The sequence below is a fragment of the Pezoporus flaviventris genome, unplaced genomic scaffold (genome assembly GCF_033815535.1).
Source record: "Pezoporus flaviventris isolate CSIRO_AGI_PZ_B2104156 unplaced genomic scaffold, CSIRO_AGI_Pfla_v1 ptg000066l, whole genome shotgun sequence".
Classification (NCBI taxonomy): domain Eukaryota; kingdom Metazoa; phylum Chordata; class Aves; order Psittaciformes; family Psittacidae; genus Pezoporus; species Pezoporus flaviventris.
In genome coordinates this window covers 23,671,431-23,697,703 of record NW_026892614.1, presented here as the reverse complement: position 1 = coordinate 23,697,703, position 26,273 = coordinate 23,671,431, and the positions used below count along the sequence as shown (strand labels likewise).

Genomic DNA, 26,273 nt, shown 5'->3' with positions numbered 1-26,273 from the left:
ACACTGCGATGATGATCCTGGGTGCTGGTTTCCTGATTGGCTTCACAGGGTCCTTGGGGTTGGTAATATATACACTCTTTGGAAGTATCCTTTACCTGTTAGATTCTCTGTATTTTCCTATATTAATAAACTATTTGTGAGTTCTCTATTTGTCTCTCGTTTTCTCTCATCTGGAATCCTCAAACTCTGGAACAGAGATAATAAAAGGTACTTTTACAAATATATTAGCAATAAAAGGAGGGCCAAGGAAAACCTCTGTCCTCTACTGGATAGTAGGGAAAACCTAGTGACTGAGGATAAGGAAAATGCTGAGGTACTCAATGCAGCCTTTGCTTCAGTCTTTAGCAGTCACACTAGCCACCCTTGGGGTATTTTTTTGTAGCCTTATGAGAAAAGGCTGAGAGACCTGGGGTTGTTTAGTCTGGAGAAGACAAGGCTCGGGGGGACCTTATCACTCTCTACAACTACCTGAAAGGAGGTTGTAGTGAGGTGGGTGCTGGTCTCTTCTCGCAAGTAACAAGTGATAGGACAAGAGGAGGTTTAGATTGGATATTAGGGAAAATTTTGTCACTGAAAGGGTACTCAGGCATTGGAACAGGCTGCCCAGGGAAGTGGTGGAATCACCATCCCTGGAAGCATTCAGACTCTATGTAGATGAGCCCCTCAGTGACATGGTTGAGTGGTGGTCTTGGCATTCCTGGGGTAATGGTTGAACTTGATGATCTTAAAGGTCTTTTCCAACCTAGCTGATTCTATGACTCTAAGATTTAAACAAATTTACTCTGCCACCCTGTCTGCATATCAGAAGGGATTTTCCAAGATCATGCCACAAATGTGCTTTGCATCACATTAACTAAATGACCATATCTCCACGGCCTTTCCATTGAAAATTTAGGCGTAAGGCACCTCCCCCAGTGAAAACCTATGCACTCCCGCGGCCTCAAGAGCGCTGCCTTAGACTTGTAGTATGGATGATTTGGTGCTCTTTGCGGGCTTCTTTTTGTGGTCAGAATGAACACAAAATACTCAAACACCTACTCCGGCAGGAGCCCCAAAGCCTTTCAGGTACCTCCCTGACAGCTCCGCGCTACAGCCCCGTTACCGTGGGCAAGACGCTCCCCTTATCCCGCTCCGCCAGCGCTGGCCAATCAGAGCGCTTTCCCCTCAGGGCGCAGCCCCGCGACCGTAGGGAGCCGAACTGCTTCGCTTCTTTCCGTCAGCGGAGGCCCGGTGTCTTCCGACTGCACCGGAAGTTAGCACCGAGGCTTTTCGGCAGCTTCCGGAAACCCGGAAGGGAGGAGGTCGAGCGCGTTCGGGTGTCTCCGTCACCATTGGAGAAAAAAGGGCTCCCGAGCTCCCGTCTCGACCGGTCATGCGGCTGCTCTCGCGAGCTCTCCGGGTGGCGCAGGGCTGCCGGGCCGCCGCGCTGCCCCATCAGAGCCACCGAGCAGCGACGGGCAGGGGCAGCGCGGCGGGGTCGTGCCTGCTGCTGCCGCGCTGCGGCCTGAGCGCCCGGCCCGGCCTACAGGAGTTGTTTGCCGGCCCCGCCTTGCGCCGCCTGCTGGAAGCGCAGGGCGCGGGCGGGGTGGGGCCGGAGTTGGCGGCGCGGGTCCGGCGGCTGGGCGACAAGGAGCAGGAACTGTGCGAGATGCGGGAGCTGGCGCGGCAAGGTGCGGAGCCGCGAGGGGCGGGGACGGTATTTGCATGTGCCGGCGCAATTGGCAGTGAGGCGCGGGGTGGTGGGAGGGCGCTGAAACGCGGGAGGTAGGGGAGGAGCGGGGGAATTGCGGGACGGCTCCGTCGTGCCTTCCATGGCTGAAGGTGGAGGCCTGGATCCAGGTGCGTGTCAGCTGACGCTTGAAGGAAAGGCAACAGCATCAGTGTCAAGAAAAATAATGATAATAAATCTGGCAGAGAAAACTTCTTTTTTTTTTTATTATTTTTTCCTTGGATGTAGGCCTCAGCATCAGTTCGTGCTGCCCCCACCCTGCGGTTTAACTTTGTATTGCGTTAGCAGCTACACGCTGTTATAGTTCCCAAATAGTGAATATTTTTTACCCTGAATCAAACTTCATTTGGATAGCAGTTAGAAACCAAGATGCAGGAAAGGAGTACTGTAAGATCAGTAAGCACTCACTAGATCATGAAATGTTTGCTAGATCCATACTTTGCTAAATACTGAATAATCGAAAGTGTTAACTGTACTCAGTTTTCAGACTAATGGAGATGGCAGACACTGCCTAAAAGTAAATGGTATTTTTTTTCTTTTTTTTTTTTTTAATACAATTAATTCTCTCCCACCTCAGACTGAAAAAGGAGAAATAGTTCCTGTGAACAAACTAATCATTGACTCAAACTGAATGAATAAAATGGAATGGAAGATAATTTTTTTTCTCCTTTCAGAACCTAAAGAAGGCAGTGCCATCAAAACCAGGTTTAGAACTTCAGCAAAGTGAAGTGGTCACAAGGGCTTAGTAACTTTGAGCACTTCTGTAGCTCATCCTTTAAAATATTTCTGTATGTTATTTTAAACCGATTTTAGAGCCTATGTTATATTTGCATCTTAAAGTATGCAACTGCTATTGTATTAGATTATTCTTAACTGCATAATAATTGCATTATCAGTAGCTGGCTTGACTCAAATAGATTTCTGATGCCTTAATGCTTATTCTTATGTTAGCCTTAATGACTAGCACTTGATCAGTCAGTAGGTATTGTAAAAAAATAAAGAGAATTGGAGGTGATCAGGTTGACATGTTTGAAGAGTTACAATCAGGTAGTCAGCCGTGCATACTCTCAGTCAGCTGCAGGAAAAGCATACCTGATGTTGAAACCAATTTACACATTATTATCTTTTTTTCTTCCCTTCTTACAGAAGGGGTGGGGTGTGTAATTCATCAACATTAAACCTAAATTGTAAAGTCAAAAAGTTTCTTTTGACATTGTGCTAGTGACTAAATGCTGTTATAGTGCTGAAAAGGTGTGGCTTTATTATGAGTGCATCTCCTGTCTCCACTGAATGCATTTAAAACCTTGCTGTACACAGAAAAAAAAAGAGTCTAGCATCTTTCTTTTTCTTGTTTTGCTGCTAACTGCAGTTAGGTGTCCCTGTGCCTGCCCTAGTTCTCCCTTTTCTACTGTGTGTACCATTTTCTCCTTTTGGGTTTTTTATGTTTAAATGGAACTTCTTGTATTCCAGATTTTCCAGTGTCTCACATCTGAACAATATGCGGAAGTACTCTTAATATGTACTGTGTATCTTTGTTGCAGATTGTATTATTAACCTCTTTTTCTGACAGACTTAGTGTGTTGGGGGGATGGATAGATTTAGGGTTTGGTTTGGGGGGGGGGGGATTGTTCATTTGTTTGGGTTTGGGTTGTTTTTTGGTTTTATTTGTTGGGGATTTTTTTTGATTTTGCTTTTTTTTTTTTTCTTAAGAGTAAGTTGTTCATGTAGTTATTTTTCAGAACGTTTTTGACAGTGACACCGGTACAAGTCTGAGGATTAACCATACCAAAATATTCCAGATGAGAGTGAAGATTTGCGGAAGCTTGCGGAAAAGGAGATCGCCACCTGTGAAGAAGAGATAGCTGAACTGAAACAGCAGGTTAGATACCCTTTAAAAGCCTCTATTTCCTTGCCATTCTTTAAATTAACAAAGCCAAATTGCCTTGTCTTCAAAATAAGATATATAGGATAAACTCTTCTCCTCCCCTCCCTGCCAATAATACTTCTCAATTAGCATCTGTTATCAAAGAAAAATGAAAAATGCAGATGGTATAGAGACAGCCTGAAAGTGTGTGCTTACTTCTTCCTGAAATTGTTTGAATCAATTCATCTTTATAAGTAGGTGCTACAGCTTTTCTTGGCTGAGTGTAGCTTTATGGATGTCTGGCTTTTTTATCTATTGGAAGCATTGGACTTGTGTAGTATGATCCACACTAGTGTTTTGGTTTTTTTTTTTTTAATAAGCTAATACTATGTAACTACTTTAGACGGCTACCTTATATAGGTTCTACATAGTATCTATGTTGTTTAACAGTAGTGATCTTCGCATAAACAGTTACATATTCTCAATGTTACTGGTGAAGTAGAAGCTGGGATTGTCACATTTATTCCTTCAGCAACAAGCCAAGAGTCACTTTATAGGTACTTTTGTAAATATTTATGATTTTGACAAAAGGAGAAGTCTGTGGAACAAAACATCGTCTTAATGCTGGTACGGTAAGATGATTGAAAAGCATTTGCAAATCATCCAGAGTTTTGATCCAGCCTGCAAAATTGTGATACAGTTTTTTTGGTTCTAGCTGTCTTCTACAGATCAAGATAAGGCTGGCTCTCCCTTTTTTAGTAAAGAAATTAGTAATACAACTTGGTTGTTGTTGGACTCTCTTCCTGAACACCCTTACCTTCTTAGCTCTGCAGTGGAGACCAGATTGAAAGGGAATCTAATGAGAAGCAAGAGACTCATCTGGCTTGCAAGAACCATTGTGTATCCTGTGGTGTCCAAACAATGCAGTGCTCCTGATGGGTAAAAATCCCTGTAAAGTTTTCTAGGTCTTGAAGGAGACTGATGTAGCTCCAACAACTGTGAACAGACACAGAGAGCATCCCTTCCCACCTCTTCCTCACTGCTCTTTCTTCACTGCAAGAGCATGGGAAGCCTGTCCTCCCAGCAACCAGCAAGTTAGTGCAGAAGAATGCAGCCTAGATTGATTACATTCTTGTCTGCCATTTTTTACTATCTCAGTAGTGGATAGCAGCGTCAGAGGGAAGTCTTAGGTGGGTGTTTTTGTATTCGCAGATAGTGTTGCTTTTGATTCCTTCAGAAGAAACAGACGAGAGTGATCTTGTCATGGAAGTAACCGCTGGAGTTGGAGGGCAGGAAGCCATGCTGTTCACCTCGGAGATATTTGATATGTATCAACGATATGCTGCCTATAAAAAGTGGAAATTTGAAATATTAGAATACTTTCCCAGTGAAATAGGTCAGTAATGAAAACACGTAATCTTTGTAACTTTTTAATTTAAGTTGAAACACTCATTCATTTGACACTTGCATTTCATGACTAGAGGAAGCTAACTTGCACTAACTTAATTTTTGAAGTGGAAGATTGTTTAAATATCTGAGTACAGTTTTTCTCAGCTTCTGTATTTGAGAAAATACAGAAATTTCATTTCAGAAGTCCTATTAAAATACTAAAGTGCTAATAAATAAAATTGTCTTTCAGTGGTTTCAAAAAGCAGAAATGAAATTAAGTGGTTGGCAGAAAAAGATTCAGAAAGTGATGCGCATTATGTTGGTTTAGCTTTATAATTTATTTTTTTTTTACAAATACAGATTACATATACTTCTTTTTTGGATATACTATTCTGTTTAGACGCTTAGAGTTTCTAATGTTTCTAGATCAGTTTGGTGGCAGGTTGAAAATCTGTTCATTATTATGGATCCCTTGGTAGAGGGGGATCAGTATAATTAAAACTATTCTTGAGGTTTAATCTAGAACACGCAGAATTTATCTGAATAATGTCATCTGCAGATTTATGTAAGGACATGGGATGTTTGGGTGTAGCTCAACTGTAACAGCTAATGGAAGAGCAAAGTGGAGGAATTGAAACTCTTAGAGAAGGGATAAGAGATCTAATTCTTTATGAAAGCCTTCAACTGAAATTGCACAGGTAATCAGTTTAACAGCTTGATGCCAGTAAACAGACATGTTTCTCCTTTCTCCTTACTGCCTCACTGCCTGTCTGAGTCTGAGCAGTCCTACCTTTCCTTTTTTTTTTTTCCTGTCTGTTTTGATGTCCTTTCACTTAAACTGGCAAAGACTTTGCTTTTTATGACTGGGATAGTTTTGTGCCTAGTTGATGTGTTAATTCAGTTCTCAGGAGCCTTAGAGATAGCATAAGATAAGCAGCAACATGGAGCTGAATGCAAGTAGGTGGAAAAACTGGATCTTCTGGTGATGATGAGCTGTGAAGTTGGTTCACTATTTCTCAAAGAAAACAGAGTTCATGCATCTCATGGAACCTGTCTTTGCAAAAATGGGGGTGATAGGTTTACACAACAAACTGAGGCAGTGACACGTTGATTTTAGTTTAATCCAGTTAGTGTATAAAGTTGTTTCACAAAGATCAGGCTGCTGTCTCTGTGTTACTGCTGACTTCTTTGCATTGCATTTGTAATTATGCATCTCTGCAGTCTCATCACCAAGTCAATCCAACTGAAAATACCACAGCCCTCTTCCCTCCCAACCCCCCTGATTAGTTTTAATGTAATTCAGCACAAGAGGGGACATGCTTATGGAGAGGTGGGGGTAGAACTGTGTGGTTACTGGTGGTGGCAGTAAGAAAACCAGGACCTCCTTCCAGCAGCAAGATGTTGAGTTATCTTAAGCCAACTGTGAAACTGCAATCCAAAACATGCCCAACCAGTGACAGGGATTTGGGTTTTGATTGACAGATTCCTAGCCATGTTTCTCAGCAGGCTAGATTTGCTAAGTCTGTCTGTTTTAACAGATCAGCAGGCTTACTGTTATCCATGCTGCTGTGAGTAAAGCTAGCACATTTTGCTTACTTACACGTTGTTATGGAGGTAATGTATCATAGTGGCTATGGATCAGTAGACAGGTTCATGTGCAGCTTACTGCTCCTAACTCAGATTGGTTGTGAAACTCTACCTGTATTCATACTTTCATCAGCATTTTTTTTTGTTAATGAAATGTTGAAGAAGAAATGAGAAAAGGTAATAGGATATGCAGTCTGTCAGAGAAACACTAATTTCTTTTTTCAGTCAACACGATGTAATTACAGAGAGATTTTTAGCAAACTTTGAGAGAGGTGAAGCATCTTCTAACACTTCTGTTTACTTTATGCCATATTATGGACTTACTTATATTTTTAAGTGTCTTGAATCCTTTCTTTTCCAACTGTATAGAAGTTAACAAAAAATAAATATGGAGAGCCCACACCCTCAGAGGCATTTTCTTTAATGCCTTAAGTGGGAAATGGAGGTAATAGTTAAGCTAGTATATATCTAGCTATATTTTCTCTTTGAAACTGCTAGGTTTTTAATGGCTGTATTTATTTTAAACTCTTGGGCTTGCTGAGGGCTTGCCTGTGCACAGAAATGAATGTTCAGGAAGGTAGGATGTAAATTTAGAGAAAAATAAAGTCAGCCTTAGCCTTTACTAGCCTCTTGAAGTGTTTTTTCTGATCTTACTGGCATGACCACATGTTCCCAAAACTAAAGAGCTAGAAATAAATCAGGAGGCAGGGACACTATAGACTGCCAATGAAAGGTGTGTTTGAACCCCCAGGTTCAAATTGTCTGTGCTGTGCTGAGTGAAAATTAAGTTAAGGAGACTTGCTGGTGATACTAGGCTATTGCATCCCATCCACACTCCATGTTTGTGGAATGCATGAGCAAAAGAAATGTCCTACATTAAAACACTGAACTCCCACATTTCAGAGAGCTGCAGAATTTGACTGAAATCTGAATGTGGACGTTTGTGAACAAAGTGAATGTTAAACAAAGCTGCAATTAAGAAATGGTTCCAGTCCACTCTTAACTGACTTTATTCATATACCCCAAGGGATGCCACTGTTCAAAATCAGCATGTTCAAGATTTACTGCACATGTTAAAGCACAAACCCATGTGTCATTATTTCTCCACTGTCTCTGACACTGTAGTGGCAGACAGAGATATGGGACTTTGAATCTGGGTGTGAGATGCCACATGAAAAAATGATTGCAAATTCAAACCCTTGTTCTGTGAACATCAGCTTTCAGGATAGAGAGGAACATCTTATTTGAAAGGGGCAAGCACATACTAAGAGCTAACCTTTGACAGGCTAATATTTGACATGTCTGTCAGGGTAGAGGGTTTGTTGAAATATCATTGGATTTAGCTGAATTTCATATTAAACCTGTGTTCATAATAGTTGATTTGAAGCTGTATAACTTAAATACTTGACTTTTGAACCAGTTTCATGGTCATCTCATCTGAAGCACTATAGTGCCGCCAGCACACTGTTGTCTCTAGTAACTTAAACTATCCTAAATGTCACAGAGGTGGCTGCAACTCAAATAGTGTGCTTAAGTATTTAAGTGGTAAATTAATAGTTTTAATAAACAAATTACAGTGATGTCTAAATACAGTGTTTAAAATATAACAGCATAGAAAAGAAGTTTTTTTACAGGTTTACAGTTGGCTTTCTTCTGTATTTAAGGTGGCTTAAGGCATGCTGTTGCCACTATAGCAGGTCTTGAAGCTTATAAGTACATGAAATTTGAAGGGGGAGTTCATCGTGTTCAGCGGGTACCAAAGACAGAAAAACAAGGACGCATCCACACCAGCACAATGACTGTTGCAATATTACCCCAACCGACCGAGGTAATGTTTATCTTTTAGTATAACACTTTATAGACTTTACTACGAGCAATGTTTTTACATGCTGTATTGCTAATACCCGTGTTTTCTGTCTCTCTCTTGTTATTGTCTTCTAATGATCTTTTTAAATCTTAATTTTAAACTAAATCATATTTGTTTGTTTATTTTAATTTTTGTCTAGGGTGTGAAATAAAGAACTTCTGTATTTTCTCGTAATCGTAATCTCAAGAAAGTCGCTGGCAGTTTACTTCACTGTAACTTGAAAATTCACTCATCTCTTGCATTTTTGTAGGCTTTACATTTTTTGAAAAGTAACAAAAGACTGAATTAGTTTACAGAGCTCAAAGAGATTTCTTTTAGCACCTCCTCTTCCCCTTTTTTGTGGTGTCCTCACTTTCCAGAGTGTATAGGTGATAACTCATTCTCGCCATGTTTGCTTGGTTACAAACAACTGGCTAAGAATTAAAGCTTTGCTTTGATCTTTGTTTCATGTTGACCTAGCAAACAAAGATGTTACTGCTTCCTGTTCTCTCCCAAAGTTGTCTTGCTCCTTCCAGAGACCATCACCCCATTCCAGAGCAAAATCTTCCATTTTATCTAAAAACCATTTGGTGAAGTTCAAATATTGGTTAGCTCTTCTAGAAGAGGGTGCAGAGCTTTTGGAAGAGGGGGAAGATCAGTGCTAAAGAATGGTTATGCCTTAGGCTACTATTTGTTTGATTTCCCAGTTTCCATCATGTTGCATTCCAATTTGGCTACAAGGATTTGTTAACATGTTTATACATGGAAGAAAGCTACCACTCATAAACTTTTAAAAGTTTGATCTTGCCTGAATGTGCCTTATAAAATAAACCAGCTTTACATATCTGACATCTGCATAGGGAGAAACAACAAAAATTTGTTCTTTCTGTCTTTTTTTTTTCCCATCTCCCATGACAGATGAAGCTGCAAATTAATCCAAAAGATCTACGGATAGAAACAAAGCGAGCTACTGGAGCTGGAGGCCAGCATGTCAATACCACAGACAGTGCTGTACGGATAGTTCACATTCCAACAGGTGCTTTTTTTTTCCGTTAGTACAAGATCTACATTGCAAAACCACTGTCAGAATTTCTTTTGAAACTGTGTTTTTTTTTTCAAACATGGACAACAATAGAGCAGAGTTTTCATGTGTGTTTATAGCACTCTAAATGCACCATCGTGTACCCACTCCAATTTGTAACAGTGAAGATTACTGACTTCAGTAGATAAACAATCCATTTTGCCATTGAGCATGACACTCTAAAAGTGTCCAGATCAGTTTCTATGAAAGTTATATTTACACTTTCAAATAATGAAAAAAAAACCTGAAAAAAACGGAATAGGTTAAAATCTGATTATTTGCCTTCTCTTGACTAGTCTCTGAAAGAGAGATTGCTTTATTTACATACTAAAATGTTGCTTTTCATTGTAGAGAAATTGTTCATTTTCCATTTGTCTGCTGGCTCCTTTCCCATAGATTACACATATAATTAGGAAGCCCATGCCCACGGCTCGGGTTAGGAAACATAGGAGGGATAAGATACACCTTCAAATACTACCTCATTTTAGCTATCGTATCTTTTTTTCTTAATTGCCATTCTTAAGCTTTTTACTTCCTTTTGAGCAATCTACAACAGCTGCTTTGACTTTCATTGCTTTTTAGCTTTTCCTCTCCTCTACCACAAACATTAGTCAGGCTTTACAACCTCAGGATAATCTCGAGTGCTCCTTATCTTCACATATCCAGATTTTTGCCACCGATTTCTTCATTTTTATTGAAGATATTAATCCATTCTACACTTGTTGCATCACCTCAGCAAAGCAGAAGGTAAACAGTGGAGAGGATAGAATTCTGTTGAAGACAAAAAAAGCTCTCCAGATTCAAAAAGTTTGGATTTCCTGTAAGTTTGGGAAAAAAATCCAAACAATAAAACCAGCAAATTATAAATTATCTTATTTTTTTGCTAAAGGTGGTTATTAGTATTTGTTACAGAAATTTTTTGTACATTTTTGTTGTGGTTGCACACTGGAGATTGTTCATAGGGGGCTTTGTGTTGCTTTATCTCCTTTTTCCTATTCCACCTTTCCCTTCCTCATTCCTTTTGATTTCTTTTCCTTTACAGTTGTCCTGTTACTTCTTCTATTCCCCTCATCCTAGCTATTTTTATAAATCTTCATTGCAGTCCAAAGCTATTTGTAAACAAGTCTTTCATAAAGTAATACTGTTCAATCTTAGAAAAGCATACTGTGGTCTTAAAAGAGTTACTTAAAATAAATCCAAATAACAAATAGCTTGTGCTGTCTTCTGCCTGTATTTCTTCTCCCTACTCCTTTCTTAGGCTGTTCACTTCTTATCTTAACTTGAATTGTATGTTTTGAAGGGAGAAACTGCACCTTTATTTTTTTTAAGAAAATTGTGCCCACATTTGTATATTCTGATCATATTCTATATACTCATTATCTCTTGTATTTTATTACTCCTTAAATTCTGAATTTCCTGGAACTGTGGCGAAAAGTTGCAAGTATTAAAGGTGTCTTCTGTAAGTCAGCCACAATATGTATCTTTTATTTCATTATTTACCTTTTGTCTAAATTTCTTGTCCTATGGGTCAAAGCACCTGTACAACTCAGCCTGCACTTCTCTCCAAAAATGTATCATTAAATGTTAATAAGCCAGGACTTTTACATTCCCAATCCAAAATACGTTTTGAAGAAAGAAGCAGCTTATTGTAACATAATACAAATCTTCCAGAAATTGCAAAAGTATGTGCTAATGTTAGGTGTTAAATATTATGATATTTTTGGCAGGGATTGTGTCCGAGTGTCAACAAGAAAGATCTCAAATTAGAAACAAAGAGAAGGCTATGCAAATGCTATGTGCTAAACTGTACAATGCCAAGCTGGAAGAAGAAACCAAAAAGAGAAACAGTGTTCGAAAGGTTCAGGTAAGTTTCACTCAGTAAAGATGTAATTCTCTATGACCATAAGTCATTGGGGTAACTCCTGTGTTGAACTGCAAATAGTAAATGAAAGTACAGAAGAACAAGAGCCCAGGGAGGACTTGCATGAGGCAAAAAATCACATTCTACTTCAGCAGTAAAGGTCTGTTAGCCAAACTTAAAATTTCAGTAGTATGTAAATTCTAGAGATCTAATGAAACAAACTGGATTACAGCAAGAAGAATGAGAGTAGTATTGGAAAAACATGCAGTAAAATTGTTCTTTAACATGTTTGAGAGCAGTTACTGCAACTAGTGAACTGATCTGAGTACTATGTAACATATTTTGGATGAGTATGGGAGGAAGAGAAAGTTTTTGCTTTAAATGCTTTATCAGTAGTTCACCCTTTTTATAAAAAGATGATGATGATAAACTGATCCTTCTTATTTGACAGATTGGGACTAAAGGAAGGTCAGAGAAAATCAGAACATACAACTTCCCACAGGACCGGATTACTGACCACAGGATAAGCAGATCAGTGCATCATATTGAGTGTTTCATGCTAGGAGAAGAAAAGCTAGATGAAATGATACAAACTCTGAGAGAATATGCTGATTATGAATCTTTAATGGAAATTATTTCAGAAAATGAAAAAAAGAATCTGTCATGAACATTGCTCTTTTTCAGCCCATTACAACAGATGTGGACTTACGTCTGCAAAGGAGCTTCTTGGCGCACCACTCAGAAAATTCTACTGCTTTTCAGATCCTGAAAGATACCACAACTTGTTTCCTCATGACTGATAAACAGTTTTCTTACTTGCTAAGTAAAAGACTTTATTACCTTTATATGAGACGTTATTGCTGAAGCAGTTCACTTAACGTTTAGGCTGGAAGTAGCTGCAGTTTTTAACTTTCTCCACTGGGAAGATGCTGATACACCACTCTTGAAAGGTACACATTAAACAATTAGCTATTTTTAGTTCAAGTTTTCATTTAAACAATAGTTTAAGCATCAGTAGAGTGTCAAATAGCTTACTTGAGAGAAAAAAATGCTATTGTTTGAGTGATTAGAAGAAAGTAATAAATGGCACCACTTGTTAATTACTTACATGAAAGAGAGTCAAAGTGTATCTCATTTGACCACCTAGAGCTTATTAGTAAACACAAAAAAGAATGTTTGGGAATATCCCTTGTTCCAGGAAAAGAAAAAAACAAATCTGTGGAAGCCAAAGGGCAAGTTATATGAATTTATTTTGATTCAAAAGAGAAAAGAATCATGACACTATTGTTTGGCTGGTATTTCCATGTGGCTTCAGTTCAGTTTCTTCTTTATGTTTTTAATTAAGTCTCCAGTTTTTTGATTTTTCTAAATGTTACACAGTATGAATGGCATCTCGCTGGTTTTGTCTATTTATTTAAAACATTTGATCTGTGAAAGCAAAGTAAAGCTTTTGCCTTTTCATTTTACCATTGTATATGCACATGTTCACAGCTGTGGGTAAAGAAGGCTTTAACTTCTATTTTACATTACATTTTACAATCCCAAATATATAAAGCAATACAAACCCTGCAGCTTCCATGCCACGTTATCCCATCATGTACTCTACCTACACACACACAGAATGTATTTGAAGTATAAATACCAGGAAGTAAGAAATTGGAACCTAGGGAAAAATATTACCATGAATATATGAGTGTTCATTTTCAGACTTCTAATAAAAATTAGTGCAAGAAATCAGAATAGGAATAAATAATCTTGCTATGGATAGTTTATAGAAATGTATTATTTAAACATCCTCTATAAAAACCAATTATCAGTTTATTATCTTTTATTATATTTTAGAGTGCAGTTTGAACCACTTCATGTCAAAAAAATGCATAGAATCATTTAATACATTTATCAGCTTTGTTGTCTAGGAAATACTGTGTAGTAACTATGATTAAGTTCCAAATCTTTTAATTAAAGATGTATACATTAAATTCAGATTAGGAGCATCTGTGCATAAGATTAGGCATACATATTTCCTGTTGGTAAGTGTGAGACCGAGGTCTAGATTTACTAGCAGATCTACAACTCCCAGTTGGCACCTAAGAAAGTAAAAATAAACATTGTTGCATTTTGTGCGTAAAAATAATTAGATACTGGTTGGAGCAGACATGAGGACTGAAGTCTTTATTCCTACCAAATCAGTACTGTAAATGGAAGACTACAGAGCCCTTGTGACAGTCTTCCTGACTTCACTTAAAGCCAGGCTACCTTATGCCAAGTGATGGATGGAGTTTGTGATTCCTTCTCTCTCTAACTTAAGCTTCATATTCCTTCAGACAAATAAGAGCCATCAGTCAGGTCTAAGCACTGGTACTGCCTGAAACTTACCTGAGCGTTGGGAGTCTTTGTCACCCTAGACCTTCCCTGATGTTCTGGCTGGTGACCTGGCTGGCTACATCCTGCCTGGCTCCACAGCCTCCCTGTTCTTGTCTGGCTTCTGAACAGACACTGGATGCATTGTTGCCTTGCAAGTTGCCAGCTTCTGATCAATGTGAGAAAACCCATGGTTCTGGCAGGAGGCTGACAGAGGTACTCAAAAACTGGCATGTGACAGTGCCATACAAGGCAGACTTTGCTATCTTGAGTGGAACCTCCATGGCCTGTCCTGGCAAGTTTTACTGGGTGAAGACTTTAAGTCTCGTTCTTGCTCCAAATTTTAATGTGAGGTCTTCTGTCCCACTGCAAATGCAAGCTCCCTGAGCTGTTGAGATCGCAATGCACGATACAGTTCTTCCACGGGGAAGAACTCAGATGTAGGATACACTGCGCGACTTCAGGAGCCCTTCTCCGGTATAGAGGAGCCCTGCATACTCTGAGCGTGCACTCCGATTCTGCAAGGATGGGGGCAAGATCCCAGTCGCATCCATTTAGAAGAGAAACCCCAGATGTATTTGGGCGCCAGGCAGTGCTTAGGCTCGTAGGTTTCCCCCACTCTCTCCAGCCCCTCAGAACGGAAGTCTGCTGCTCCTTCAGGAGGGCGCTGGGAGACCGTTCGCGGGACGGGCGGGAAAAAAGGGGGAGCAGCCCGGAGAAAGGGGGGAACCGGGGGGAACCGGGGGGAACCGGGGGGAACCGGGGGGAACCGGGGGGAACAGGAGACCGGAGGGAAGAACCCAGCCCCGCTCTGCCGATAGCCCCGTCTCCCGCGCTCAGCTCCGCCCCCCCTCCCCTCCAAGCTCCACCCCTCGGAGCGCGCGCCAGCTCCTCACCACTCACCTCACTCCTTGCCGGCCGAGGAGGGAAAATATGATCCCGAACGGCTCCGCCCGCGGCTGCTCTGATTTGGCCCCCGCCTTCTGCCCGCCTCCCACTGGCTGCCGCCGCTGCCAGCGGCTCCCCATTGGGCGGCGCGATTTTGGATACCAAATTCAAAGTTTAAAGTACCCGGCGAGAGCAACCGCGCGTTCATTACCCGCGGCCGCGCAGCCCTGCAGGTGAGCGGGAGAGCGCCGCAAGGGGGGGTGGGCAGCGGGGCTCCGGCCTGAGGACTCTGCGGCAGGGTCGGCTTTGGGCAGCGGGGCTGAGGGCTGAGGACTCTGCGGCAGGGTCAGCTCGGGGCAGCGGGGCTGAGGGCTGAGGACTCTGCGGCAGGTTCGGCTTTGGGCAGCGGGGCTGAGGGCTCTGTGACCGGGACTGTGGGGGCTGCTGGCGTGCGTGGCGGCGGGACTGGTGGTGTTGGCGGCACTGTGAGGGGCACCAGGCGGATCGCACACGGGGATCCCCGGTGGCCGCCCGGTCCTGCCGCCCTCCGTAGCCTTGCCCCGCAGCTATCCAGCCGGCGGGACTAGGTGGATGGATGAATGGATGGATGGGTGGGATGGGAGGAGACGGGACGGTAGCGTACGGGCAGCCGCAGAGCCCAACGGTCCCGCCACCCAGTAGCGTGTGGGACTCGGGTCCGCGCTGGGGTGGCGAGCGCGGCATCCGCCGGCAGGCAGCGGCGGGCTGGGAGGTGCCGCGCCGCGCTGTCTTCCGCCCGGCCACGCCGCTGGAGGGGGCCATCCCCTGGCGCGCTCCTGTCCGTCCCGCCACCACCATTTCAGGGGGGATCCTCGGACGCGGGGAAAGCGGAGACCCCTGAAGGCGCAGGGTGCTGTTGAAGGGTCCGCGGGCACTGCAGGGCCGGGAGCCGATCTACCTGCAGCCCACCCGGGCCATCTTGAGTGCTGGGGGGGAGCAGCCTGACAGTGCCCGGGGGGCCCGCGGCTGAGGCAACTCGCCGGGGCACCGGGGCCGGCCCTGATGCAGCGAAACGTGGGGGAGGGGGGAAACACATTTCCCAGTTCTGCGGGGTTTCAGCCCAAAAGCTCCTCTGCTCGCTGGCGGGAAGAGGAGAAGGAGACTTAGTGAGGGCTTCCAGCTCTGCCCTAGCTCACACTGTACAAAGCCGTGAGCGTGTTTGCGCCTTTCTTCCCCCAAACTAAGGTACGGAGAAGGGGCTTTTAACTCTGAAACTTTCATGAAACACTTTTTTTTATAATACTTTTTCCAAAACTGTTGGAAGTGCTTAAGTCTCTTGAAATACCCCCTCCTGCTTGAAATAAGAGCAGATTATTTTTTTTTCCCCTATAGATTGCAAAGCATGTTGAAAATTTGTTCCCCTTAGATTTAACACAACGGCAATGGCTTCCTTCTCCCCTTTAGCCTTCTCCCATCCCCCCGCAATTGTTAATATAGATAGCACCGCACCTCGGGGGGAGGGGAAAGGAAAAAAGCAAGAAGAGATCCGTTTCCCTATAATATCTTTTGACCCTCTTAAAATCATGTTCGTAAGCAACCTTTGTTTCACTTTGACCAGTCTTTCAAGAATGCTGCTTTCCATTGTCATTTTCACATGCATCTAAGCCCTCAAGCTTTCCCTGTGACACCCAGCCTCCTCCCCTCTTAAAATGCCTCATGAGGTACCTGGCTGCATGAGCAGCATTGCCTCTGGGCTTGCTTGCAAGCTTCAGGCTTCTCTGGCCTGGCATACCCCTACCAGGGCCTGCTGTCACCCAAGGACCCTCTGCCATTGAGCTGTCTTGCAGGGGCCACAAGTGTCCTTAGTATATCCCTGCATGTAGGGTAGGAAATGGAGGCACCAGTCTGTCTCGAAGTAATCTGTACTGGTGGAAAGGTGTAAAAAACCCCAGTAAAATCGCCCAGTTGGTTTTCCCATCCCAAAGTAAAGGAGTGTAAAGCTCCAATTTTCAGGAGATAGATTTGCATAGTGGCTCTTACAAAGCCTTAGTCTCACTAGTTGTCTGGTTTAGACACTGGAGGGCGACCTAGATAAAAGGTTAAAATTCATAATGCAGAACAAGGCATGGTTGATTATTTATAACAAAAAGTATTTGTGATACACTTTAGCTGTGATGTAATATTGTCCTTTTTGTTTCTTGCAGGATACAAACAAAATAATGAAATCAAACCTTAATCGCTCTTTCAAGATGAAATGTGACTTTGGTTGTATGTCTCTTCATGCTGGGTTTGCACCACTGAAGTCTACTGTGGAGAAATCAAGACTAGAAAAATCCTGCCCCTTGAATTATGAGAAGGGTTTTTGTAAAAGGTGTGCTGAAGAGCATCAGAAAATACTCCTTAGTGACTCGTACCATGTGGCCAGCAGAAATCTAAATCCTGAAGATGAAGGAAGACCTGTACATAACAAAGAAAACAAACAAGTAACCCAGAGACTTGATGAAGGTATCTATGAAATGGAGGCTCTGGAAAACAGTAAGTTTAATGAGGACAGTGGTTATTCCTCTATATTAAGTAATCAATACACTGATGCAATAGAACATGAGGATATTATACCTTTGGCTGGGAATCTCTGTGGAACACCGAAGCATTGTCTTATGAAGAACCAAACCCAAACACAGTTTTCAAAGAAAACTTTGTTGCCAGTGATCCATTATGAAGAAATGATTTGCTCAACTTTGAAAAAAGGTGGTAAAAGAAATCTCAAGTCTTGGGCTGCAGTAGACAAAATTGTTTTTATGGGAAAGATTGAACTTTGCAACCTAATTGGAAAGAAAATGGGATTAGATAGAATAGACATACTTGCTGAACTCTTCCAAAAGGACCTGAAGCATATATTAGCAAACATTTTAAGGCATCTTGGCGAGACGGACTTGATCAAGTAAGTATATTAATCCCATTGTGTTTCACTGGAAAAGGAAACAACCTAATCAGGTGGCTTAAGAATGTTTTACATATGGGGGCTGTGACATATGCTCAGTAGTCAGTACTATGTAGTAACATATTAAAACATGAGCTGTCAATGTAAGCCATTACATATATGGAGAATGTGTCTTTTTCCTAGAAGGCAAATTTATAGATTACAATTGTGAACATATCCCATCTTCTACATGAAAGAAAAAGATAACATAGTTATTCCCACCATTAAATAAAAAGTTTTTCCCTTTCCTAAAAGGTAACTGATGTTTGTATTCTCATTGCAGTTTTGCCAAAGTCAGCACAACATGGCAGAAAATTCTACAAGAAGATAAATGGATTTTCCAAATTTATAGTAAAGCTGTGAAAAACCTTTCCGTAAGTTTCTGCACTTGTTAGATATTTCAAGCCTAAACCAGCAATTTGAAGACTCCTGCCAGGCCTTAGCAATCACGGAAGAGTTTTTTAGGCTGAAAACTTTGGCACTGGAGTGTCTGAGTCTATTCTGTTAGGATGCCCTGCTTCAGGTGTTGCTGGTCACTTCACTGTCTTTTGAGCCCAAGCAAGGTTGATAGAGAAGGTTGCCCAAGGAGAGAGGCAGATGTTCTTAAGAGCTTCCACATGCCCTGTGTTACAGAGGAAGGCAGGAAGGGGAGAGGGTCAGTTCCAGCACTGCCCCTTAGAGGCTCTATGCAGAGGCTTGCTTACTTCAGCATCTCCACTGATGAAGAAGGGAGAGAGGCACTGAAAAAGTGCAACATGTTGGCTGCAGAAAACAGCTTTTTGCACTGTAGCTATTCCTAATTCCTATTTGTTCTATGAAATAAAAAAAAATACATTAAGCATTGTGCTTTACCATGGCAGGACTCTTTCAAAACGCTAGGGGTGTTTTTCTTCCTTGAGAGGTGGATATACAATGAAGCAAGACTTGGGATCTGCCACAGAATAAGGTGGTCAGCTACTTAGGATTTTAGGCTGTATTTTATGGTTCTAGCCTGTTGGGGTGAAACAGTTGGACACCACTGAGCATTCATCCCATAAAGTTCGATTTCTTCCCTGCTATTGTATGTTTTTTGTTTTTTTTTTTAACTTGAATTGCAAACTTAAAAAATTGGTGGGAGGAGTTTCCTATTTAAAGCTTCAAGCATTCCTGCTCCCCATAAAGAATTAGAAATATTGCTTTGGGCTTTTAAACGCTGCAGTGACCAGGTTACATGCTCTGCCTAAATAATTATGATGTGTTAATATGATAGTACATTGCATTACATAACGGAAGATGGGTGGTTTTGATGGTCTGACCTAGAGGTCTGTTCTATGAATTTATGGCAGCTGTTGCTCAGAAAGCTAAGGTAAAATTAGTAGCGTACTACTTTGTATGAAGTTTTATTTGTGGAAACTTAGGCAGGAGGAAGGATCAAAAATGAGTTGCTGGCTTCTATTAAACGAAAGCTCAGCATCAGAAAAGTCTCTTCTCAAAATTTGTTCTTTTTCTTTTTATTAGAATGGTACTAAGACACCAGAGCATGCTGCAACAAGGGATTATGCTCTCTATCGAGCGGCTTTAGCTGCCATTCAGAAAGCAACCCCACCAAAAAACTTGGATAAAAAAAGCACCAGATCCAAAGCATCTAAGAACCACAGCAGGCTGATGGAGTTTTCTGAGGTAACTGGTGATTTAAATTCGTCTTCAATTTCTCACATGTTGTCTGGCACACGATCAGCTTGTAAAGTGTGTTTCTGAAAGTAGTATCTCCAGTTTGAAGTGCTTGTAACTCTTATTAGTATTTCTGCCAGATTTTGTTTATTTGCTTTTGCTTATTTTAAGACAATGCCACGAGTGGAGAATATCAATATATTGGGTTGTTCTACTTTTTTTTTTTTTCTTTTCTTCCCAGGTACCTAGGGTACCTTCAAAATGCCTTTGTGATGTTTTGGGGGTTGTTTTTATTTTTGTCTTGGATCAGACATGAAAAAGTTCAGTAATTTCCTCTTAGTTTCCATGGACTTATAATGAACCATGTTTTCCAGATAAACTAGAAAACTGACAACTTTGCTAAAAAATACAGACCAAAGACTAAGTAGCTCTTTAGGTCTTATATTTTAAAATAAACAAATAGATATTTCTCCTGTTTATTCTGTGTTTTTTGTTTTGGTTTGTTTTTTTCTTTAACTAATTATCTAACATTAAAATGTTTGGTGTTTTTAATGACATAGTTTTAGTGTGATGCACATTGGGAGTTGTCAACAAGTGGCCCAACAGCCTTAAGTTTCTTTTCACCTTGTTATTTTTCTTAAGCTTTTTTGTCTGCCACATATAGGTGTAGGTCTACATTGCAAGTCTCACAGGACTTGAAAATATTTATTGAAAATCATTGGTTATTAATAAGCAACAGATTTTCCAAACTAGAAAAAGATTTCATACTCAAGCTCAAAAGTCTTCTTCTTCAACTTGGTGTAGTAAGAGAAGATGATGTAATAGCACTGGAAAGTACGATGAAGCTCCTCTAATACTACTGTATAGCACTTTATAGCATTAAGAATCTGAATATTCAACTGTACACTGAAGAGGCAGTCTAAAAGCACACAATTTAGTTATATAAACATTTTGCTTTTAACATCTAAATGATATAAAGTGCTATGCAGGTCTATAATTTTCTAATGCTGAATGATTTTGAATAGTGGACCTGTTTTTGTGTCAAAAAATGAATTAATTTGAGAGAATTAGGAATTGCTTTTATTTGGTGTCTCAAGCTAAGCGCACTACAGCTGAAGTTTTGGGGACATATTTCTAACTTTTCAAAAATGTATTTTCTTTTTTTTTTTTTTAACTGAAGTTAGCTAGATCACCATCTTTGCATGAAGTCTGGAGGATTCGGGAAGGCCATGTTTGCATTTAGTCTGTCCTTTAAATTTAAAATTTAAAGAATTTTAAATTAGCCACCTCTATTCGTCTATATCTCTAGTCCAAAATACCTGCAGCTATAGCCTGATTATTCCTGTTCAATCTCCCATCAGAATCTGATATAACCAAAATTAGGTTAAATCTGTGATTTATCTTTCTAGAGTGGGAGAAGTTATAGTATGTTTTGTGACACGTTAGATAACATCGGGGAATGTTTGGGGTCTGTATTTACCCTCCACTCATGATTTTCTTTATATGCTTTCTCAACAGGCTGCCAAGACCTTGAAAACCACTGAAAGCCTTAAAGCCTGCCACCGCTGTGGCTCCCCTGCAAAGTATGACTCCTATCTACAAAGAGCGATGTGCAGTCGTGAAGGTTGTGGTTTCGACTTTTGCACAAAATGCATGTGCAGCTACCACAGGTCCAGTGACTGTATGAGCACCAAATCAGTGAAACTCAGCTCAAAGTTTGAACTGCTTCCCGGGACTAAGAAAAGCAAACACAATCTACAGCGACTGTGATCCATCCATCCCAATAGAGATTGTCAGGGTTTGGGGGTATGAGGTTATCTTCAAAGAAAACCAAACAGCAAAAATGCTTTCTGCTATTCTGTATTTTTTAAAAAAGTTAATTTTATTACTCCTCTGTGCTACATGTTTGTGTTAAAATTCCTAGGAATCATTAAAAGAACTATTCTAAAAACTATTAATTTATAAATGAAAAAAAATAATCTGGATATGAATTGGAATAACATTTTAAATATTGTCCTGGCAATTTGTCTGTTGAGCAAAGCAAAATAGTTTTGGGAAGTAGCCTTCCATGTGTAACCCTAGCAATTCTTCAGTGACAGAAGGGGAAGCATAAACTGTTTCACTTAAATTTTTACTCTTGTTCGAAAGTCTCTTAAAAGCATTTAGAGTGAGAATGTCAAGTGAGGTGGGTGGTGTCCCTTTTAGCATAAAATGATGAGGGAGTCTAGATTTTATGCTTCTCCTCCCAAGGCTTTGCCTTAATTTTAAAATGTGAAAGGTCATAACACCTTTTTCTCTGATGCCTTACGTTACGTAAACCTTACATTGTTGCTCTTCCTTCATTTCTTCATTCAGGTCTTCCTTGAACTGAGGTGATAATCTTTCCAACATCACAAAAAAAAAAAAAGTACTGTATTTTGGTTCTAGTGCTAAAAAATACATTGCCAGTTTTTTCCAAATAAGATATTTTTTTAGTATTTGTATATATTTGTAAATACTACTTTAAATATTATTCATGTTTGTCTTGTAAATGTAAAAATAAATTGCTGTTTTCAACCACAAAATCTTAAAATTCCTATTTATCATCTTAAAAGTTTACTTTTCATGCTCATTTCTCAAATTTTCCAGTAGGCGGTGCTTAAAAATGCTGATTTATTAACAAGGAGCAGATACCCTGGTTTTGTGTAAAATGTACTGAATCCATTCTCCTGCTGCATTCCTGCAGCTTACCTAAAGGCTTTTAGCAGTAATTGCAGATAGTTTCTGAACCAATGCATTCAATGGAGGATTTTCTATGGTCTGAATTTGTGCTGCTGCTGCAGAGCTGACACACTGTCAGCAAAGTGTTTGTGATTCTCCAGCAAGGACTGATCACTTTCTGGAAATGCCTGGGGCTTGGGTGTGGCTTTTCCTTTATTAGTAAGTAGATAACAGACTGGGAAGGCAGCACTGTAGATCTTGCTCTTCGAAGTGGGACAGATGTTCTATACTGAATGGCAACTTTTCCTGCACTTGTTAATTTTCAGTTTGTGACAGCAGTGGTAGAAGCAGTTGAGCCATCCCTCTAGCATTCTGGTTTTATGTGGTGAGCTTAATCCCCTACTCTAAACCTGGGATTTAAAATAAAAGGCTGGGTGAGTTGTATCAAAAACTCTCAAGAATGTAAATCTTTTGTTTATTGAAGTCCACTTACAGATATGCTCAAAATGTGAGAATGACCGGTGGAAGTCTTCCATCCTATTATGCCTTATTCTGGTAATTAGACAATACCACCTTTACCAACCAGGCAAGAACAAGAATGATTTTTGTACAGGAAGTAATGGCCCTCAACTACTGTATATTGGTGTCTGCAGTATTTGTGAGACATGGAAAAGGCAATGGTCAGATGTTTGATACGCATGCAACAACAGTGAGTCTATGAGGCAGAGCACAGACAGACAAATATTAAAAGCAAAAGTTTGCTCATCTGTTACAAGCTTAGCAGGTTTACCTTTTCAGGTTTTGAGTTCACTAAGGGGAACTATTCACTCTAGTAGGCCTAACAATTTGTACACGTGAAGAGCAGCTGCTTTCTGTGTGTATGTTTTGTTTCCTGTTGAAATTTATCTGCTTATGTAGAATTTTGAGAAAAATCCTTTGTTACCTCCAGGTAAGGGGAGTAATCGTACTACATGGCTTCAGGGGTCACAACTGGAGATGAACAATATGAAGAAATATCATTAACTTCTGAGTGATAAGAGGCAGTTACCTTCTACCTGAAATCTTGTTGGAAAGGTCAGGTTACTTGACCTCTAAGAAAGCTTTAGCCAAGCTGTACTGGGTCTGCTGCTAGTCATTATGTTGTTTGTTCTTGTCCAACCATTTTTGTCTTATCCTGACCCTCAGCCCTTTGCTTACCAGCTTTACTGTTAATAATCAAAATAGACATTCAAGATTGCAGTCTTCAACAGGTGAGTGACAGCTCCTTAAGGACCTTGGCCTCACCGATGCTTTCGATTTTCTTATGCAAAGCTTCTAAAGAGAAGCATGGGGATCTGTAGTAGCCTTGCAGCTGTTTCTTCCTTTAGGGTAAACTTGCCCAACAGTTGAAACCTTGCCCAGCAATGCTGACAGTGGACCTGTATGAAAACTGCATCACACTGAAAGCCATGTGATTGTTTGCCGAGTCATAAATACCTTCAGTGAATGGTGTAGGGCAGAAAAAAGCAGAATGGACAATATGTCTCCACCCAGGCACGCTGGCATCTACTGCAGAGTGAGAAAGCAGCTTATCAGCGTGAGGGTGTTGGATGTTAGTACTAATGGGTGCCCCAGACAGCGTTGAGGAGAGTGATTTGTGTGCTAAAGAAAGGAATAGAGTAGTAAATGCAGATCGCCGTTAATGTCTGTGCTTGGCCCATCTTGAACCTGCTTTTGATATGTAATCAACGTGAAAGTTGTACTTAGCACAAGAGCATAGCAGTTGCCATATGGAGATGAGCTGTCTCCAACAACTACATCTGTGCTGCCAAAGCCACTTTCAGACTCAACATTTGGCAGCCTCAGTGACACTGCAGGGACACGATAAGCTTCTTGCTCACATTGCATACGCCTTTTAGATCTACGGAGGGTGATGAATACCCACAGGCTGACAGAGTCCCCTGGCTGGCTGATGCAAGAGTACAGATTTCACCCTTATATCTAGGCATTGCTCTGCATGGTGAGGAAGAGTGGGATGCTTCTCTGCTCTGAAAATTCCTGTGGCTAGTAACATTGCCCCCTGGCCTGACCAAGTATGGAGCCAGAATATTCCTTATTTCATCCTGACTCTAGCTGGGAGGCAGGCAGAGAACAGGGGTTTAGGACCCTCTGAAATCCATATTTAACTTCCATGTTTTTCAGCTCTTCTCTCTCTCACTTGTGATGATGTCTTGGAAAAACCTAAGGAACTGCTTGAGATGCTTACAAAGCATTAAAGTCAATCTTAGCTGGCCTACCACAGCTACTAGAGAAACTGGAGACAAGTGTCAGATAACAGTGATTAACCTAATGCTATCATAACTTGTAAAAACAAGGTGAGTTTGTATGCACTTATCCCTGTAAGTTATCCTGCTGCAGCAGCCTTTGTGCTTTGAAGTCAGTGGGACATGGAAGCACCAAAACAGAAAAAAAAACCCAACCAACCTCTTACTACAAATCGGTGACTGCTGGTGCCTTAGCACAGCACACAGCATAGTTGTTCATCTTGGAGGCTGATTTCTGATGTGTGGCATGTGCCAGATATACTGTCGCTAACCAAAGGTTCCACAGCAAGGAAGCAACATTTTAGCATGTTGAATGTTTTGTTTGACAAAGAAGTTTAAAACCCAACAATTTGGCAGCCATCACTTTCCACAAAGCTCAGAATATTTAGTGATAAAAAAAGTCAGCCTTGACTCACAGAATTTAAAATAGGAATCTAGATTAAGATTGTGGTAAGAATTCCTTCCCCATCTCCCAAGATATCTACTCCTAAAGCCAAGGCCTGAAAACCCTTTTGATGAAATAATGCCGTAGTACAGATATTTAAAAAACCGAAACACGTTATGCAAAGGGAAAACCACAAGATGGTGCTCTTGAAACACTGCGAGAAGCCCGATTCATTGAATTCCTCCTTGCTGAGTCCACGGAGAGCGTATTTCCTCCACCTCCCCAAGCTATCCATCTAGTTACTATGGTCCCAGGTAATCACGTTAAATCTGCCATTGAAAGAACAAAGCCCCAAACGTGAATTCAGTTACTGATTTTAACTTTTTTTTTTCTTTTTCAAACCTACTTGTGTAGGACACGTACACATTTGCTAAACTTAAAAAAACAGGAGCCTTCTAAAAATGTTTTATCCTGCTGCTAAATTCACACGCCTTCTTCAAGGAGTCATTTGCTGCCCTAGAAACGTAACTTTTGTCCACTTTGTGCCTGTGGAGTGACAAGTGGAAAGCAAAGCCACCACTCTAAAGCAGTGGGTGCAAGTCAATCCGTCAAGCCCTCAGCATCAGTCTGGGTAAAGCAGTGAACAGAGCTTTGCCTGGAATTGGACACTGAGTTCCTGATCATCTGAGGTTTGCTGAACACCTCAGCTGCATGGCTGCTGTGGTGTGGCCTGGATGTGTCTCCTGGCAGAAGCTAACGGTGCTGACTTGTAAAATATCTAAAAAGCATAGCATGAATATGCAACTCCTATACAGTGCATCCACTGTGGTTAGCAGGAGCTGGTGTCTTGAGCTGAAATGCCTGAATGTAAGGGTGGACCAGGCAATTAATGGGATAGATCCTTGATTCTGGAATACACTTGTCATGACAGAGAAGATTCCCCCTTTAATACATTTAAACTTTGGAGTAGAGGATAAGATGTTACAGATATGGACAACTGCTGGAATGTGAGTTTTTACCAGAGGATGAAAAAATTGTTGTGTCAAGACCACTTGATTTTAATGTTTCCTTCTTGGAGTGGTTTCTCCTCTGAAGGAATCCAGAGCAATAAAAGGCAAGAGGGGAAAAACAGCGCTGATATTCATAGCATGAAATAAAAGCAGCAAGGGTCCGCTTGAGCCTGTTGGAACATGCAGGAATAGTTGCAAGGTTCAAATGAAGGAACAGACATTCTTGCTTCTGAGATCATAAAGCCACTAGGGGCTTAGCTTCTAGGGTTTAGTATTGCTCTGCTCTTTGCCTTTGGAACTGCTTTCACAGTATCACAGCATCACAGCACAGCACTCAAGCCAAGGGCCTGGGAGGTATTTTGAGAAATTGAGATTTTAAAAAAAATGCAATTCGCTATATTTTCTGACTGCTTAGTTTCATGCTGAGGGGATACAAAGAGCCCTCCATAGCCCCTAGCCAGCTGTAATGTCAGGACCAGCCCTGACAATAGGAACATCCCTGAGGATGTCCCCTGGCTTAGCAGGTGCATGGCTGGGGAAAAGGAGGGAACCCTCATCCTTCTCTGCCCCATTTTCCATCTCTAAGTGTTGGGCTAGCTTTTGTGATGGGCCAGAAGTGCTGCTGCCCTTGGCTGGTGGAGCTGTGGCTGCATTGAGTCA

At 41.2% G+C, this 26,273-nt stretch overlaps 3 protein-coding genes across 6 annotated transcripts; 2 read left to right on the top strand and 1 right to left on the bottom strand.

The window, feature by feature from the left end:
* The first annotated feature begins 1,330 nt into the window (after positions 1-1,330).
* Positions 1,331-12,331, top strand: MTRF1L (mitochondrial translation release factor 1 like). 2 transcript variants are annotated; one of them, XM_061471542.1, is made up of 7 exons: positions 1,331-1,670; positions 3,529-3,608; positions 4,806-4,989; positions 8,234-8,397; positions 9,334-9,451; positions 11,224-11,360; positions 11,809-12,331. In XM_061471542.1, exons 1-7 carry the CDS (start codon positions 1,373-1,375, stop codon positions 12,022-12,024), a joined length of 1,197 nt encoding a protein of 398 aa, XP_061327526.1. In that variant the 5' UTR covers positions 1,331-1,372; the 3' UTR covers positions 12,025-12,331. The 2 variants fall into 2 exon arrangements, with proteins under 2 accessions (XP_061327526.1, XP_061327527.1); XM_061471543.1 differs by having other exon boundaries at positions 1,538-1,670; positions 3,469-3,608.
* FBXO5 (F-box protein 5) lies at positions 12,195-21,109 on the top strand. 3 transcript variants are annotated; one of them, XM_061471540.1, is made up of 6 exons: positions 12,238-12,307; positions 13,342-13,387; positions 16,790-17,526; positions 17,849-17,939; positions 19,063-19,224; positions 20,734-21,109. In XM_061471540.1, the coding sequence occupies exons 3-6, from the start codon at positions 16,805-16,807 to the stop codon at positions 20,983-20,985; spliced, it is 1,227 nt and encodes a 408-aa protein (XP_061327524.1). In that variant the 5' UTR covers positions 12,238-12,307; positions 13,342-13,387; positions 16,790-16,804; the 3' UTR covers positions 20,986-21,109. The 3 variants fall into 3 exon arrangements, with proteins under 3 accessions (XP_061327525.1, XP_061327524.1, XP_061327523.1); XM_061471541.1 differs by lacking the exon at positions 13,342-13,387 and having other exon boundaries at positions 12,195-12,307; XM_061471539.1 differs by lacking the exons at positions 12,238-12,307; positions 13,342-13,387 and adding an exon at positions 14,669-14,839.
* Positions 14,814-15,443, bottom strand: LOC133278662 (uncharacterized). Its single transcript, XM_061471754.1, has one exon. The coding sequence runs from the start codon at positions 15,441-15,443 to the stop codon at positions 14,814-14,816; it is 630 nt and encodes a 209-aa protein (XP_061327738.1).
* Positions 21,110-26,273: the final 5,164 nt, after the last annotated feature.